Raw genomic sequence first — 18,730 nt, 5'->3', positions numbered from 1 at the left:
TCTAGGTTGGATTTCTTTAATTTAGGCTACAAATTGTGACATTTTTACACAAAGAGTGTAAGATTTTGTATAGTTCAAAATATGATTTCCCCAAGTTGGGAACTACTGGGGAAAAAAATTAATCAATTTATTGAAAACTGAGTTAAGAGATTAAAGATAATATTTGCTAGCTGCAGATTCTATTCTTAATTGTTCCGGGCAGCTTGTGATTTATTTTACTCTGGTCTTTCCAGCCTTCACACCTTCCATGATCTGTGACTGCGAGGGAAAGAAATCATGGCTCTGCTTTTATGTATTGCGTTTAGAGTCTGGCTCTTTTCTTGTTTATTTCGGCGCGGGGTTTGGGGTTAAATGTAATGTGTGTGTGTGCCCTGAAAAAGATGGAAGAGGTAATATTCACGATCATGCCCGTCTGCACCATTAAACACCCTACACACACACTTTTCTACCCACCCGGTAGATTTCTCGTTATATCAATTTTTCACAAGGGTGCCCACGCAGTCCCAATAATCAGCGGCCTCCAGTCTGCTGCTTCTTCCACCTACAGTTTCCTGCGGGGGCAGCAGTACTGTACAGATACCGCACCAAACCACTGTCTTTGTCTGTGTGTGTGTGTGTGTGTGTGCAGGAGGGGAGAGTGGGATCAATATTTTATTTGTTGACAGGTTGTTTGCACCCTCATCACAAATTATTCCAAGCATGGAGTAATAGCTTTGCCTCTAAACATCCTCTAATTATTATTATGAATAGTGTTTAAAAAATGGGACTGATAACTCAGACAAGTAAATCCTCCCTAACTGCATTGTTCATCTTGTGTGCGTTTGTTGCTCTGTGTTCGAGATCTGCATCTCGTCCCCTTTTTATAGCCATGCATTATTAAAAGGTGGCTGCCCGAAGCTCTAGTTAATGCTGTATTTTTTTTTTAACTCATACCTGCCCCAGCTCCGTCATTTTTATTCAACATAGTTTCATACTGCGCATAAATAAGCAGCTCAACTGCTGCCTCACTCCGTCCACCTTGATGCTTAGCTGATCTCCAGGGTACAGAGAGCAGGACTCGCTTGAATGCTTTGTTTTATGCCGCGTGTTTTAGATTCTTCCAGCTCCTGTTGCTCTTCGTCTGTATTAAAGGGCTGGGTATGATTTTAAAATGTTTGGTGCAGATGCAATACCTGTTTCTTTCTGTGCCAGAATACTATTTTTTTTCCATGTATAATATTATAGTCATGTTTCTACACATCTTTTTATTTAAATCAGAAAATGTCTGATTAAATAATAAACAAGATCACAAATCTGATAAAATGTTCAATGCCAGCTGTGGATACTTAACAGTTTTTGAAAGCAGTGACTAAAAGCGACATCGATTAATCGATTAGTTGATTGACAGAAAATTAATCCCCAAAGATTGTTACTTGTTTAAGCAATCTTGTCAAGCTGAGTATGTAGTTGATTTTGGACTGCTGGCCAGACAAAAGAAATGCATTTAAAGACATCACATTGGACCTTTTATAATTTACTTAACATTTTATAAACCAAACTGATTGATTAATCCAAAAAATAATCAGCAGATTAACAGATTAGGAAAATAATTAGTTGCAGCCAAACTCCCATCAAGAGTCCAAGGTGATGTTTTTTGTTCGACCTTCAGTCCAAAACATAACTGAGAAAAGCAGAAAACCCTCACATTTGAGAAACTAGAACCAGCAAACAACAGCAAATTTCCTTCATAAAAGCCTAATAATTCATTAATACAATGTCAGTAGAACAGAGCCTACAGGAATGTTCCACACACAAGATGGTTGCTAGCTTTGTAGTCACACCATCTAAACAGCCTCAATTAGCTAATTTTGCTAGGTTACATTTCTGGAGCTGATATTTTGGGATTTTCCCATTTTGCCGTAATTTGTTGATACTTTAATCAAGTGGGAGATGACTCAGAATTACAACTAGGAGACCAACAGATTATTGAGTATCAAAATTGCTCTAAAATGTCCCTTATTTCTTAATTTTATTGTTGAAGCACTGCTATGGACAAATATTAGTTGGCACGAAGCCCAGTTCTGCACCATCTCCTGTCTATCTTTCATCCCCCCATCATTCACTCTATCTCTGTCCTTTTGTGTTGATAAAGATTTGATAGAGCGAGCCACTCCTGCGCCCAGTCAGGCTAATGTGAGAAAGGAGAGGGAGGGTAGTCACTTTTCTCTCCTGTTTCACACAGCTGATGATGATAGACTGCAGGGTAATGGGACACTCCCGGTATGGCGGGGGATTCCTCTGCTCTGCATCATTGTCTGCACGATTACTAAGTTGCTTCCTGTTGTCCTCTTTGTGAGTCTTTCAGTCTCAGCTCTGCCTTAAGACTGGTTCATCTCCCTCAAGGCCCCCGGGAGTCTTTGTACAGGCGTGTCCGTGAAGATAAAGAATGTGTCAGATGCTAATAGTAACCCTAATGACCGCTTATTGCATGGGTCAGCTGCTGAAGGCTGCAAAAACGCTGCGTCTCCTCCGCAGGCACAGGAAGAAAGCTGAGATAACATCAGCTTCCCCTTAAGGTGACAGGGAATTCTGCAAAGCTCATGCATCTCCCAGCTGTTGTTGTGACTATTATAGGAGGAGACGTCCTTGTGTAATAATAGTTACTGTCACATGAAGCCTGATTGTATTTTTTCAGTGAGTGATACTGATTTGGATTCACAGGCAGAAGAACTGAAATAGATTTTATGTTATCTAAAATGTAATTATATGAAAAAAAGCTAACTTAGCTCAGGATTATTCTGCATAACACTAATTGATAGAGTTTAGTCTATAAAATATCAGATAAAGGTTGCCACAGCTCAACATGACATCTTCAGATTGCTTGTAATGTGTGAACAATATTTCAAAACCCAAAGAGATTCGATTTTACTGTCATAAGACATCACCAGGGAATCTTTGCATTTGAACATCTGGAACCAGCAGATATTTGGTATTTTCGCTTGTAAAATAACTTTAATCTGCAACAATTCATGTTGATTGATTGTCGATTACGTAACTGATTACCTGACTAATACTGTGGTTTCAGCTGTAATGTTATGTTTTTAGTTCTACCAACAGCATTTAAGTGTCCAATTGTCCATTCTGTCTTGTTAGTCGGAAAATATCCACACGTGTGACTGATAGTTATTTTTACTATCGATCAATCTGCCACATACTTTTTCTTTTAATTGAATGTTTGGGATAGAAAATCACAAGTTCCCAGAACGTCTTCAGATTGCTTGTTTTGTCTGAGCAGCAGTTCAAAACCAAAATATATTCATCTTACTGTTATGTGACAAACTAAAGCATTGTATTTTTGCTTGACCCAACTAGTCGCTTCAGCTCTAGTGTAGTGTTTTCATTTAAGTAGGGCTGTACTATTATTTTGAAACTATTTTCATTATTGATCTCAGCTCTACGTTTACGTTTTGCCTGTTGTGTCTGTTTTTGTTTATTGAGAAATGTGGCAGTTAGTGATTTTTCTAAGAATTCACCGGCCAGTGCGAGGGTGTCTTTGATGTTAGTGTGTTTGCACACAACCGGGCGTGTACAGCAGGCTGGTGGAGGTGCTCAAGTTACATAATCTCCATCTCCCTCCCGCACAGTGACGGGTAAGAAGGGGGCAGCTGCCGACTTCCATCTCGTCATCTTCAGCCAGCTGAGGCATCTCTCCTCTCCTCATCTCTTCCTCCTCTTTCCTCTTCTCTCCAAACAGGGAATTGGTTTGGTACGCTACTCTGTGCAGGCCACTTTCAGCTGGCAGTGCACCAAGACATCAACCTGCTATCATCCAAACATAAAACCCAATTCTCCTGGGTGGTCCTCGCTTCACTGTATGTCTGAACTGTTACATTAACCAGATCCATCACAGCAGTGAGAGAACTTGCTCCAAATTAACACCTACAATGACATACAATTTGTCCTAATACATTAAATACGGCCTGATAAGTGACTCGCTGTAAACTGATTTGCTGCAGCATTTGTATCATTGCTGGTGGACGTCTGCCCACACACTGTGGTCGACTGGCATTATTCAGGCTTGCAGCTGGTATACTGGTGCAGTGTCGCGCATACTGATGACACCTCAGTCCTCACAGATGCTGTTTTTCCAAAACAATTTGTCCCCCCTTCCCAAAAATATATCTTTGATGCTAACAGGAATAGCTGGAGCCACGCCGCCAGGGCCATCTGACTTACATGAACGCAGTGCATATGGGTCCTATGAAAAGCTGCCACTTTGCTGCTGATGGCCGCCATTTGGCATGTTGAGGCCCAGCAGGGCAGGCTGTTGAGCAAAATATGAATGTGTTATAATCTGGCAGTGAGGGGAAGAGGGTGTGTGCAGCCTGATGGTTATTTGTCAGCCAACAGGCAGAGGGGGATCTCAGGCGGAGTCCAGCTCCAGGGAGATGCAGTTGTGCTGCGGCTCCATGTGGGTTAAAGCTGTAATGTAATATTGTTATTCATTAGACAGGCAGGGGTCTGGTTCCACACAGAAGTTTGGTTTATTAAGTCAGTTTTCCAGGAGGCGAGCTGGCGCTCTAGCTCATTAGCATGTGTTTGAATCTGAAGCTATTACGGCCACGTCTTGACTGATAATTGTCTGTCAGACACCTTAATGGAGTTGAGATGGGCTTCCACTCCCACTGAGCCAACCCCCTGGCCACAACTGATGGGGTTTTAAATTCTCATCAGGTGGCCGCTGGGATTCAAAAACATGCATGTTTCCTGTGCGGTGATGTCACTCTGGCCCTCGGGGCACAGATGATCACATTTCCCACTCGTCCTTGAAGGCGTAGAGAGAGGTTGTCATGACAGCAACCAGCAAAGAGAGTGACTCCCCGCCCACAAACTCCTTCCTAATTGACATGCCCCTCCCAGCCTGGTCCTCGCATATCCTTAGATGTCATGTTGAATAGATCAAAGATCACGAGTCAGTCACCTTGAGACTGAAGGCCAGCCTCGACCTGCATTTCACTGTTGGCTTTGTCTGCTCCGAAACCCACATTGGTAGGACTGTTGTCAAGCAGTGGCGGTCAGGTAGATAAAGCAGGGAACGATCAATAAACAAGACAAACAATACATCTTACTTTAACTGTGTATTTTACAGATCAATCTCTTTTGTGATTTGAGTAAGATGCAATATCACAACCACATTTTTAAGTTACATTAGTACAGTGTATTGACTTTCAATTCTACTAAATTATTAAAAAGTGTCAGATTCTCCACATGCTTTTTGCTTAGAATACAGCCTACTTAAGCATATCAAGCTTCTTCGGCGCATATTTCAGCGTGCTTTGCAGATTCTTGGTAATTTCTTGTGTCACTTATTGGTTGGAAGGAGCTTTAACTTGTAGAGTATTCTTAAGTAAGGATCAGCAAATAATGGATTTCTGTCTTTATTTTACCAGGAAGTCTCATTGAGATCAAAAATCTCTTTTACAAGAGAGACCTGGCCAAGGTAGCAGCCATACATAAACACAACATATTAAAATGCTACATACAATCATGACAAAATTCACAAAAACAAACAAACAATTAAAGCTGCAAGCAGCGTTGGGCGGGCCCTCGCACTTGTAGCGCGTCCGTGCGTGAGCCGGCCGCATTGCATATTCTGGAGCTCTGCCGGTGCGGCTGTGAATTTGCTACGCGCTTTGGACGCTGCATGAAGGTATTAAACCTCACTTCCTGTGTCCCCTTTGTGGCGCTACATACCACTTGGCGCTATGAATATAAATTAATATTGGCGTGTAGATATGTTCAGGGTAGGACAGTTATCAAGCACGTAAAGTTTTGTTCAGATGTGAGCATGCACACTGAAGTTACAACAACTTCCTGTGTCATGGCTAGTTGACCTTTGACGCCACACCACGGACACGCCCATTGACGAAAACTCAGATAGCACAACTTTTCATCATCAATGCCTTCAGAAGGCACAGCAGAAATTTGAAGTCGATCTGACTAAATCCCTAGGAGGAGTTCGTTAAAGTACGGAGTGTGTAAATCGCCAAAAATGAGCATTAAATCCAAAATGGCAGACTTCCTGTTGGGTTTAGGCTATGGCTCCAAGAGGCTTTTATGTGCGTCTGGACAAGATACACGTACCTCAGAAAATTCGTACACGTAGGTGAAACGTGTGGCGGGGGCTGCTTCGTTAAAGGTCACTTCCTGTTGCCAGCAGGTGGCGCTATGACTGTGGGTGAATATCGGCATGTACATGTGTTCAGGGCGGGACTCTCATCCTACATGTAAGGTTTGGTGTAGATGTGAGCATGTACACTGAAGTTATAATAACTTCCTGTTTCATGGCGAATCATTGACGCCACGGACACGCCCATTGACGAAAACTCACAGATAGCACAACTTTTCATCGTCAATGCCTTTAGAAGGCACAGCAGAAATTTGAAGTCGATCGGACTAAACGCCTAGGAGGAGTTTGTTAAAGTACGGAGTGTGTAAATCACGGAGTGTGTGGCGTACCTGGGATTCAAGGATCTTAGCCAGGATTGAGAGTTTGGAGATCGGACGGTAGTTGTTTAGTTCTGAGGGGTCCCCACCTTTAAATAAGGGGAGAACATAAGCAGCTTTCTAGATTTGGGGTATTGAATTGGACATAAGACTCAAATTAAAAATGTGAGTAATAGACTCGGCAATAACATCTGCCGCCACCTTTAGGAGATAAGGATCCAGATTGTTGGGACCTGCAGATTTTTTGTGGTCAATGCCTTTCAGAGCTTTACAAACTTGAGCAACTGAAATAGTTTTAAAAGAAGATACTTTAAGACCACACTTGTAAACAGTTTAGATATAAGCGGGGCCTTTTGTGTTTAGTACCCTCAAACTGTGTTTTCTCTCCCTGCCCTCAAATTATGTGGTCATGTTCCACAATGTGATCTGGTTTTCATCACCGGCAACACCCAGCACTTGTCCTTTTATTGTTTTCCCGTGGTTACAGGACAATTACGCAGATTTCAGATGAAATATGTAGCCATCACTGAGACCACCTCAGCAACCCCAACAACCATAATGAGGGAAATATGAGTGACCCTATAATCATTCCCTGCTGTCTTAATAACTCGGGCACTGTGGATGGAATATTTTTTTTTGGTCCTTTTTGAGGGTAATGATGCCTTGTCCCTTTCCACTGATTTGAGCTGGTGTTTCCTGTTCTTTTTTATGCTTCAGAGCTTGGCTTCATGGGTGTCATTTAGCATGAGGGGTCTTGTTTTGTGGCTTGTTATGTAAGAAGTACAATCTGATCTATAGTAGCTTACACTCTGGTCTCCTACCATACGCAACCACTAATAAGATTTTTCTTGGGCAGTAATCACTTATGCCTCAGTTTGCCAGTGCAGTCTAATACAAGACATATGTATCATGCTGCGCAAACAATGAAGCCTATGCTGGCAAAAATCTGCCTCCAAATCTTCTAACCACTCAAATAAGCATTTATTATCCCAAATTGGTTTCCAATAACAAGCCATTTACTTGAGGTAGCTGTGAGGTTGAGCCGTGGTAACTCTAAAGGAAGCTTTGGGATCTTCTCTGTTTGGAGAAACACCACGCCAGAGTCGTTGCCAGGAAAACACAACCTACCTGAATTCTTTGTTGAAGGGTGAGGATGTTCACATGGTCAACACAAAAAGACACACCTCTCTTCTCTTTGTCTACCTTTCTGTCAAAGACACGCACATAAACAATCACCGTGCCCTCTCCTCCTGCGCATCGGTTGCTGTGTTTCCGCTGGCAGGGTGCCTTTGTTTTGCTCCATGGCAGCACAGGGGTGGGGATGCATTATGTAATCTGTGGCGTGTGCCTGGGATGGGAAGAGAGAGAGAGAGAGAGAGAGAGAGAGGTGTGACTCTCGTAACACAAACGATGACATAATCTACTGACCTCTTCAGTGGCCCGCTCGTGTCCACCCCTCCTCTGAGTTTTCCCGGCATCGCACTGTGATTTTGGGAACCACAGAAGAACATCCTCTTTCACCCTCCACTAACATTTGTGCAATTTAGGACAAAATTGTTACCATAAGTGCTCGAGGACTCGTCTCGTGTTCTAATGTCATGCGCAGGACACAAAAGCCACAGAGGGTTTCTTTTTCCATCTAGTTTCCATGGTCATAGGAGGCAGAAACATGCCACAGTAGTGCCAGGCTCCCATCACTCATTTTTCTCTGCTGGCTAATGTGAGTGCATTTACATGCACAGTTATTATTTTTTTTTTTTTTACTGATTTGCGCTTTTTTAAAAGAAGCAGATTGTTTGACGACTTTTCACATAGATTGTATGCCTTTGCACATCCATAAGTTGCTACAGCTACAAGAAAATGATTACTGTAGTTTAGAGGTAAACAAAAATGTCTTATTATATTCTGAGCTGCCTCAGAATATGTTTCACATAATAGAAAGTGAAAAGAAAAATAGGGAGAAAATGTACTTTCCTCAAGGTAAAAAGAAAAAATAACTTGAACTAGTGTTTGTTTTTTAAATATTTTTATATTTTTCACCTGGCTATTTGTCTTTTTAGAAATTCACCTGTTGTTTAAACTAAAAATATAAATCAACAGATTTTTTATTTATTTATTAAAAACTAAAACTAATGTGCCTTGGATGTATGTACACATTTACTATGTACACACAGTATGTGGTAGTGACCCTACAGGAGCAGGAAAACAGAGTGTTTACCTCTGCCCTCTATTCCACTGTGTATGACCCATTCACACCACATTGGGCCAGTAATTATAATTAATATTGATCACAGTAACACACTGTGAATAGTGTGTCACCTCCCACACTTACATATGGTTCATACACAAACAGGCTATTCACCTGCTGGATTGTGGGTGCTGATTGTAACGTATAGAAGACCTGAGTGGAATTTAATTTACCTTCCCTGAGGGGTGTAAATTATATTTGAATATGCTAATTAATCTGTGGGTTAGTGTTCACTCTGTAATAATGAGTGAACCCACCTTGACTTGTTTGCAAACTTAACTTGTATATACACACTCATGCTGTTATTTCTTTAAGCGGGTGTGCTTGCATGGATGTGTTTTTGTGTGTGCACAGAGGCTTGCCCCCGTTATGATTACAATAATTTCCATAATGGAAATAGCGCACTTCGTCAGCTATGGAAGAATGTCTGTCTTTCATTTGAAAGACCTTCATCCAACTACAGCCGCGTGGGAAGAATCCCCAGTATCACGAGAGTGAGTCTGCGTGCATCTGTGCAACACTGACCTCCATGCTGAAAATGGTTTCTGTCCTTGTCTTACAGATAAAATTGAAGAGGCACAGAAAGAGCTTAAAGACCCCAAAGGCTCACAGAAAGGTAAGAGATAGTTTATCAATACTTTTAATGCATTTATTTATTTGAAAAAGAATGACTTTCATTTGACTAAAAGTTTGCTTTCGTTTTGCTTATTCACGACCTACTAGTTTAAAATGAATACAATTAATGATTTAACCTGAACTATTTAATATGGTGTGTTTCTTGTGTTATTTTCCTTTTGATTAGTTGTATTTTAATTGAACTCCATTATTGACTTATTTATCAAGTCCTTTAAGGAATGCTATATTTACATGCAAGTGTAAATAATAATAGTATTTGGTTACTAGTTGTTGCAATAGTGGATCAAGTTGCAGCATCTGGATTTTTTCATCACACTGATGTTTCCTTTTAAGTAAAACTATTTACAATATAATAGCAGGGTTTTAGGTCAGTGCACAATCTTTGTTCCGCAACACACTGAAATATGAAAAGCAAGTCAGTGAATACAATGCAGTTAAATACAGTAATTTTTGCATATAACACTGTACATTGCTGTGACACTACAGTGATGCCATTATAATCCAATGAAAAACTTTATTTTCTTCACTGGGTTGTTCTGTAACTTCATTCAAACAGAAAAGTCAGTTTGGTTGAGCCGAAGCAGCTTCCTGGTGTTTAACATGAGCAAACCTCATCCCTGCATTGTCCTTTTTAAATAAACACCCAGCTTATTTGCAGGACGTGCAAGCTTTAATTTAATCATCCACTTTAAGTGAGATGATAAATAAGACTATCTCAATCCCCTTCTCAAAGTACAGCAGGTACTGATGACCAAACCTACCAGTCAAAGGTTAATCCCTTTGACAGTTGCCTTTAAAAAAAAAAAAAAAAAAAAAAAGGGGGGGGGGGGGGGGGGAGTGAATACTGTCAGTAGCTCTTTCACATTTGATCATTAAGGCTTTATTTTACATTAACAATCACAATTCATGCGTTAATTTAATAATTGGAGAATTTAAAATGTGTGATGAGAGGGGGAAAATATATCAGGCTTCAAAAGCTTTTGAAGACAGACAGTGACAAATGTTGTTTGCTTATAAAAGTCCTCTGTATGATGGAAAAGTTATTGTGGAGTCAGGGAATGTCTTTTGCAGTCTTGTCCCAGAAGTGGGTAGGAAGAACTAATCCTTTTCCCGTGTCTTTCAGCAGCATTTGATACAAATGCGAACAAAAAGTGTTTCTTTGTAAGGTGCCTTTTAGAATGCGTTATTTAAAGATCACAGGGTTTCCTTTGCGAGCGTTTTAAATTGGTTATGTGCTACTTTAAAGGCTCATTGGTTGCATGTTTGTGTGGAGAACGGATTAATTTATGTAAAGACAAGGCGTTCCTCAATCTAATTATGTTAGAGGCCTTGAAGGAACCCTGACCTCATCTTGGGAAATACCTACACAAGCCAGGAAACTGTGACAGGGCATTCGAATCTTATGCAACTTGTCCTTAAAACACTTGCCTGAATCACTGTTGCAGGGCCAACATGGCAAATTATGGAACACCATGGTATGGGTGTGCCCTTTTAAAAACAGTACTTCATTATTATTGCAGTTTCTCTTCACTATCTTAGATTTGCTTGTTAAATTATTTGATTATCTGATCAACTGAACCTCCATACAATGACAGTTCGAAAGGAATAAAGAAAAAAATGATTATTTACTTATGTAATGAAGCGTGGGCCATTGTGGTATTAGTCACACAACAAAGAATTAAAAGCAAGGGTGGCATATCTAAATTAGTAGATAACCTTTAATGAAAGTGTTTCATGTGGAAGGTTGTGCTCTTTATCTTTAGGTTACAAAACAACAGCTGTTGAGTACAAGATTTCCTTTTATATAAACAGCCATGAATGTTATATATCAATTATATAATTGTACTGCACTATAATTAAATAAGTGTTCTGTATGTTCATCAGTATTAAACTGCTCTGCTGTTTTTGAATGAATGATTGTATAACTTTTTAACAAAGCAATTCAAACAAGAATATTAGATTCAGTCCTCGGCAGAAAAGGTTATAAAGCTACAGTGACTAATCAATGACAAGGATAGTAATTCAACTTGAATATTTATCAGTGGGTGCTTATTACTAGTCACTTTCTTCCACTTGCGTAAACTGTGGAATGATAATTTAATAAAATATTAATGATATTTAAATGATGGACTAGTCAAAAAACACAAGACCAAGTGCTACAGCCATAGCTCTGAGTATAGTTGAGCTCTCACTCTGCCATCTTACTAATGTAGAAATAGGCATTATTTCTAAATGAAATGACTAAATGTCAAAATGTTTTGGTCCCTAAATCAAACACAGCATGCTAGAATTATCTTCACTCTCTAATTTAATTGAAGTGCTATTGGTTTTATAAGTCAATAATGAAATTTCACCACTCAGTACAGGAAAGAGAATTTATTTTATGGGTCTTCTGAACTCACTCTGTTGTGTGTTGGGGAAAAGTGGTCAAAAGTTCTGTTATTGTTCTCACTCTGCTTTTCTGTCTCTTTCTCCATAGGGATATCTGAAAGCAGCCGAGGAAATGCAGATAACATAAAAGGCCTTAAAAGGAAAAAGGTTGTTGCAGAGAATCGGCTTGAGAAAATTCCCAAATCTCCAGTGAAGAAGCCCCTACAGACAAAAACATCTGAAACAGCGCTCCACGGAGCACCATCCAAGGAAACTACACCTTCTTGCAGCTCCTCCTCTAACAGTCCTTCCCACCATCCTTCAACATCACCAAGTGGGAAAAGAGACCCACAGTATGCCCAACCAGTTGCAATATCCCCACACGAGGGGTCATCTTCCACTGAAGTTGAAAGGCTGAAGGAAGAAGAAACAGTCTCTAGGCCACCATCACTTGAGCAGACTGATGGTGAGGAGGGCTTTTTGATTTCTGCTGAAGGGTCTCGGTCCAAAGACAACAAGAGCCAAGACATCAGTTTTGGGGGAGATCTTTACCACAGCAGTGCACCACTTGATGTTTTACTTAAGGCCATGGAGCCTGACTTCACTACACTGGCTGAGAGGAAAAACTCCTTGCAAGACATTGGAAAACCAGCTACCAACCTTAATACACGATCCAGTGGTGAATTAACATCAATGCCAGCTGTCAATGTTGGTCTTCACACCCACCCTTCCCATATGCAGACTTATTATATTGACAAACAAGGCAACTTTATCGGCATTGCAGCACCAATGCAGGGAAATGTGCAGACATCTACACAGGTTACTCCCATGCAGTCTTCTCCACTTGCTGCACCGCATTTTATGCCTGTTGCTTCAAATCCAGAAAAGCCTAGCATGCACGTGAGCTTAAATACTGGACCATCCTCTATAACCCATGCACCTGTTCCCTCAGGCTCCAATACTTTGCCACAAAGCCAACCACCAGTTGTGCACACATGCCAGTCCCTCTCAGCAAGTGTTCCTAGCACCATTCAGGTCCCAGTTACACCTGGCAGCAACCAAGTTCAGATGACCACTGTAATGAACTTTGGCACTGAACAGCTTTACAAGGACCAAAAGCCTAAGAAGCCAGGAAAGTATGTTTGTGAATACTGCAGCCGGGCATGTGCAAAACCAAGTGTGCTGCTCAAACACATCAGGTCTCACACAGGAGAAAGGCCATACCCCTGTGTTACTTGTGGCTTCTCATTTAAAACCAAGAGCAACTTGTACAAGCACAAGAAATCACATGCGCATGCTATAAAACTGGGTCTCATTGCACGCTCTGAATCTGGAGGTGGATCGTTATCTCAAGAATCTGACAAAGCCCTGGGAACACATTCAGAGGCAGAGGAGAGCGGGGACAGTGATGAGGATGGTAGCACTGCAGACTTGGACCCTGACTCATCACAGAGCAGTGTGGCAGCTCTGTCTGAAAATAGTTTACAGAATACAGGTGCAACCCAAGCAAGCCATGGGGAAGCTGACTCATCCGCTGTGTTTGAGTCAATTAAACCACCCCCCGGTCAGAGGGCTCATGAGCCCAAAGTAACAGCCGCACTTCCAAAAGTTGTTGTATACCCAGTTAATGTCTCTCCTCTGAGGGCAGATAGCCCGAGAGTTACAGGTGCAGCACCTGAGCAAGCTGCTGCACAACGACAACGAGAGTTCCAGACTGCCAATCTGAGATCAAGCATTACAGTCCTGTCATCTCTCAAGGAGGTGGATGGTACAAATCCCTCACTGGACACTGTGAGTGAAGATGAAGACCAACAGTGCAAGTCTCCGCTGCTGGGTGGACATGCTCAGCTGCAGAGGCAACAAGCAACAGACTTTTCTCAACAGCAACAGGCTAAGTGTCTACTTAGCCCACGCAGTTTGGGAAGTACTGATTCTGGGTACTTCTCACGTTCTGAAAGTGCTGATCAGGCAATGAGTCCACCCAGTCCATTTGTTAAGATAACTCCCCCAGTGGACATTGACAAGAATACTATTCCCAATCTCCCTACTGTGGTTGCCACAGTAATGCATGTAGCAGCTGAGCAAAAGCCGCGGGCCATAGAAGGACAGATGCGTCCTCCACTAGAAGTCAAAGCACTCTCTCTGGAAGAGCGAATTTCAAAGTTGATATCTGATAATGAGGCAGTAGTTGACAACAAGCAGCTGGATAGTGTTAAGCCAAGGAGGACATCTCTGTCAAGGAGAGGTAGCATAGACTCCCCTAAATCATACATATTTAAAGACTCATTTCAGTTTGATCTTAAACCAATGGGAAGAAGGTCAAGTTCAAGCTCCGACATCCCCAAATCCCCATTCACACCCACAGATAAATCAAAGCCAGTATTTCTTCTCTCTGTGCCCTCTCAATACCCGCCAATGGATTGTTTGCCAATAACGAGGAGTAACTCTATGCCTACTACACCAGGACACTCTGCGCTTCCTCTTAATGTTGCCCCCCTGCCGCACCATTTGCGAATGTGTCAGTCATTTGATGACAAAATTAGTTTGTTGAATGATGAAGTATTTTCATCAGCCCCACCTACCCCAAATCCAGCAATACATTCTCGTACCTTAGTCAGACAAGCAGCAGTGGAGGACTTTTCCACAAGCGAGGGGCATGGCCTCCCTACTGTTCGCTCCATGGATGAGGGCTATCATGGTCCAAGCAGTTCCACAGAACTGATGCAAAGAAGCAGATCTTTTGAGCACCATCAAGACAGAAACAGAAAGCCTCAGCAGAATAAAGGCACAATGTATGAGTGTGAAACTTGTCGTAATCGGTACAGAAAGTTAGAGAATTTTGAAACTCACAAGAAATTCTATTGCTCTGAGCTTCATGGTCCAAAAAACAAGCCAATCGCTGTAAAAGAAACTGATCAAGATGTTTTTCACGTTAACATACTGCAGCCCATAGTTCCTAGATCAACTGGTGGCTCTGGAATACTTGATCAACAGACATCAATCAGGAAGAGAAGGAAAATGAAAAGTGTTGGAGATGAGGATGATCAATCTCCTACTGACACCATTCCACCTTGTTCAGTTAGTTTTGAGCAACCAACAGCTGTGGCAAGTCGGGCTTTTTCTCAACATGCTGTAATAGTAGACATACAGCCCAAGAACAACCAGTCAAAGCTACCTCAGATTCAGCTTGTAGCCAGAGGTATTAATTCTTCAGATTCCAGGCTGTCACCAATACGAGAGACCCAAACAAGCACCTCTACTAAAGGAGACTTGCAAAGGCAAGGCAGTGGTACTTCAGTCATTAGACACACCAACTCTCTCAGCAGACCCAATTCATTCGAGACAGAATCTATTGACAGGGCCTCTCCTGTTGATAATATGGAGAAGGATCCCCTCAACAAGCTCAAAGTCGATGCAATAGCAAATGTCTCAGCTGACAGCTACCATGAAAAAATATCCAAACCACAGAGTGCTGACTATGGAAAACAAAGGAAGGAACAATGCGCTGATGGCACAGTAGCAGCAGTTAGTGAAAACTTGACTCCTGTCCATCAGTCTCGTCTAGTTCGTCAAAATAACATCCAAGTTCCTGAGATTCTGGTCACAGAGGAGCCCGACAGAGAACATGAAACACAGACTACTGAGCCAGCAGATAAGCCTGCGGATCAGTTCAACTGGCCTCAGAGAAGTGAGAGTTTGTCAAAGTTACCAGCAGAGAAACTTCCACCAAAAAAGAAAAGAATTCGTCTTGCTCAAATGGACAACTCCTCGGGTGAATCCAGTTTTGAGTCTAGCCTCTCGCGAAGTCTCAGCAGGGACAGTAGTCTTTCTCGTTGTTCCAGCATCTCAGCCTCTTTTGATAGAGATGAGCCATCTAGATCAGAGAGTCCTTCTAGAGTTGAGTGTGTAAGCAAAATACCAGAGCCTCAAGGTTTGCCAACAGCCTTCAACACCCTTGGTGTGCCTGGAATGATGAGGCGTGCCGCATCTGAACAGATCACTTGTACTCAACCCTCTGTGGAGATTACATCTGACTACCGTAGCAAGTCATTTGACTGTGGCAATGTATCTCCCAGCAGATCTCTCTCACCTGTTGGCCAGCCAAAAAGTGGACAAATCTCTGCAGTTCCCCAGGTGCCACTCATTGAAAGGAGGCGGGGGCCATTAGTTCGCCAAATGTCTTTAAAGATAGGTCCAGAGAGTCAGCAACCAGTTCGGAAAGTCGTACCTCTTGACAAAACTCATATTACAAATGTTAGCGCTTTAACTCACATTGCCAATAGGCGCACCCCGGCTCAGCCTTTTACCCTGCATACTGGAGAACCACCCTTGCAGAAGAATGAGCAAATGGTGCAAAGTATTCATTTGGGTAGCCCAATTCAGCAGCCTCAAGTTCATGGCCTTCCACACCCTTGGCATCAAACATCAAGGGTTCAAATATGCCAAAAGATGCAACAACCGCCGAGCCAGATCTTAGTTTGTCGTGACAATGTCCTTAACAAACCAACCGAAACTGAAGAGAAGAAATGTTTTATGCCCAAATACCAACTGCAGTGTGCTCTGAGGGCTAGCCAAACCTTTTCATTCTCCAACACACAGAGAACTCAGATAGCCTTGCCAGTTTTAACAATACCTATTGCCAATCCAATTTTGAGCATGTCAAAATCGTCAGATGTACTCCAAAATGCATATGTTGCTCAACCCAATCAACAGGCTGCTGAGATTAAGACACAGACTGTTGTTCTGTCAGGTGAACATCATAGGGACCCATTTGATCAGACCCAAGCAGGTACTATATCACTGCCACAGATCCTTATAACTCATGAGCAGATGCACCCTGCTCCCGCTGTGTCCAATAAAAATAGCCTCTCGTCCACTCACAGTGTAGATAGTGATACCCATGCTGTACCAATTGCAAAGAAGGACAGGAGTCAAACTCAAACAGTTAGCACTCATAACCATTCTGGAGAACGAGCATCTTCTCTTGGGTCTTTACACTGCACACAGAAACTGGCATCAGTAACTCTATGCCCACAGCAGGAACCCACTGCCTCAAGTAAACGAATGTTGTCACCTGCCAACAGCTTGGACATCTACATGGAAAAGCACCAAAAACGGGCTAAGGATGAGCATGGTGTGGCCTGTCTAACTGATGGCAGGTCAGTCAATTATCTCAATTCCAAAATGTCAGAGGTAACCAGACAGCGGAAGCAAACACTTGTTAGGCAGGTTTGCACAACTGAACCGGTGGACAGTCCCATCGAAACTGAGGCCCCACCTCTACCGCAGGTTAAAACAGATGGAGAGAAGGACTCGGAGGCTACTGATGATGTTAAGCCTATGTCACCTGATGGTGCTGGGCTGGAAAAAAACACAAGCATCGTTATTCATGAGGAGGCAGGCCCTGACCTGAATACTACACGTGGTAGCCAGGGCACCTCACTTCCAGCTAATAACACTCTGAAGCCCCAAGAGAAAGCTGATGAACAGAGATGGACTCCAGCTAAATCTCCTATCAGGCCCTCCAGTTTCCACGGTAGTCAAATGAAACTCACTACATCTGTGTCTGTGGTTAACACAAAAGACAGCCATCGTCTGTCTTTTCCCAGCCTGAAGACTACCACCACTTTCACATGGTGTTTCTTGATGAAGAGGAAACCTCTTCATGTTCCACAGACTGACCTGAAGACTTCAGCATATGGTGTCTGGACAGTCAAGCCCAACAACCATAACCCACTTGGGTTGCCCACCAAGGTGGTCATGTCTCTGTTTGACTCCAAGCAGAGCTCCAAGAAAATACACTACACCTCAGCCATAAGAACTAGTGGGAAATCTGACATCTTGTCTTACTCTGGCAAGCTGAAAGACGTCATGCCCAGGGTAAGAAGAGACATTTTCAGCAGAATTTCTATGTTTCTCTCATATTGCTGCCTTGTTTCTTGAATCAGATTAAATAAATTCATCAATGTCTGTCTGTAGGTGCCAATAACCCAAAAGTCTATATCAGTTGAAACCAGAAGTAAAGTGCAACCAGAAACTCAGGCCAGCAATGACTCAGACAAGGACTCTGCATCTAAAACAGAACCAAGACGGGTCAAAATATTTGATGGCGGGTATGATTCAACATTTCTAAATTGAATAATTCATTTTATATTACAATTGTAAATCTTATTTGCTTTTTAATTGTGGCTGTCTTCCTATTTTATATGTCCCTCATGGTTCTATTGCAACCCTACAGATTCAAATCTAATGAGGAGTATGTTTACGTACGTGGGCGTGGACGGGGTAAATACATCTGTGAGGAATGTGGTATCCGCTGCAAGAAGCCCAGCATGCTGCGCAAACACATCCGCACCCACTCTGATGTCCGGCCGTACCACTGTGTCCATTGCAACTTCTCCTTCAAAACAAAAGGTGAGAGCTCAGTTGATCAGTGTTCAAGGCTAAAAATCCAAAGCCACTGCTTCTTTACTTGTGTTCATGTGTGTGTATGACGCTTTTATCAATGCAATATTTTACTAACAGAAGTTTGAACATTTTAATTAATTTTCTTCCTTAAATGCAGTGAAGAGGTGTCTAAGTACTTTTACAATAATCAATTATTCAAAATGAAATAATACATTAAAACAATTCTAAAAAACAATGTCTGATGATTTTAATGTATACTCAGGCCATGTAAATATAGTACATGTATTGATGCAGATGTTAACCATCTATGGGAGTTTTTGCAAAACATTTGCCTTGTCTTTTAATGTAATGCACTGTATGTGGTTTTTAAGTACTGGATACATACACACGCGCACACACACACACAGTGTACACCATGATAAATACCATACATTTTAATAAAATGATATTTTCAGAGACATCTGATTAATTAATTAATTAACACATTTTAGACAATGTATTTTAATAGCCTTCAACTGCTACAGTTCGTCTTCTTTTTAAGAGCTATAAAATTAAAGATGTTTTACTGTCTCTTAAACCAAG

At 41.8% G+C, this 18,730-nt stretch overlaps 1 protein-coding gene and 1 long non-coding RNA gene across 16 annotated transcripts in view; one reads left to right on the top strand and one right to left on the bottom strand.

Moving 5' to 3' along the window:
- LOC123976524 overlaps positions 1–18,730 on the bottom strand; it is a 40,038-nt gene that overhangs the window by 13,400 nt on the left and 7,908 nt on the right. For 9 of the 11 annotated variants that reach the window (XR_006826370.1, XR_006826371.1, XR_006826369.1 and 6 more), the window contains 2 exons: positions 18,011–18,140; positions 7,711–7,834 (listed from right to left, as the gene is read on the bottom strand). This is a non-coding gene — a long non-coding RNA (uncharacterized LOC123976524). The remainder of the gene's footprint in view (positions 1–7,710; positions 7,835–18,010; positions 18,141–18,730) is intronic. The other 2 variants (XR_006826372.1, XR_006826377.1) reach the window with 1 other exon arrangement.
- Positions 1–18,730, top strand: part of hivep1 (HIVEP zinc finger 1) — a 58,848-nt gene that overhangs the window by 36,545 nt on the left and 3,573 nt on the right. For all 5 annotated transcript variants that reach the window (XM_046058763.1, XM_046058764.1, XM_046058765.1 and 2 more), the window contains 4 exons: positions 9,297–9,350; positions 11,850–17,620; positions 17,720–17,853; positions 17,979–18,154. In XM_046058763.1, coding sequence (XP_045914719.1) covers positions 9,297–9,350; positions 11,850–17,620; positions 17,720–17,853; positions 17,979–18,154 — 6,135 coding nt within the window. The remainder of the gene's footprint in view (positions 1–9,296; positions 9,351–11,849; positions 17,621–17,719; positions 17,854–17,978; positions 18,155–18,730) is intronic.

The sequence above is a fragment of the Micropterus dolomieu genome, linkage group LG09 (genome assembly GCF_021292245.1).
Source record: "Micropterus dolomieu isolate WLL.071019.BEF.003 ecotype Adirondacks linkage group LG09, ASM2129224v1, whole genome shotgun sequence".
NCBI classification, from domain to species: Eukaryota; Metazoa; Chordata; class Actinopteri; order Centrarchiformes; family Centrarchidae; genus Micropterus; species Micropterus dolomieu.
This window is presented reverse-complemented; position numbering and strand designations above follow the sequence as displayed.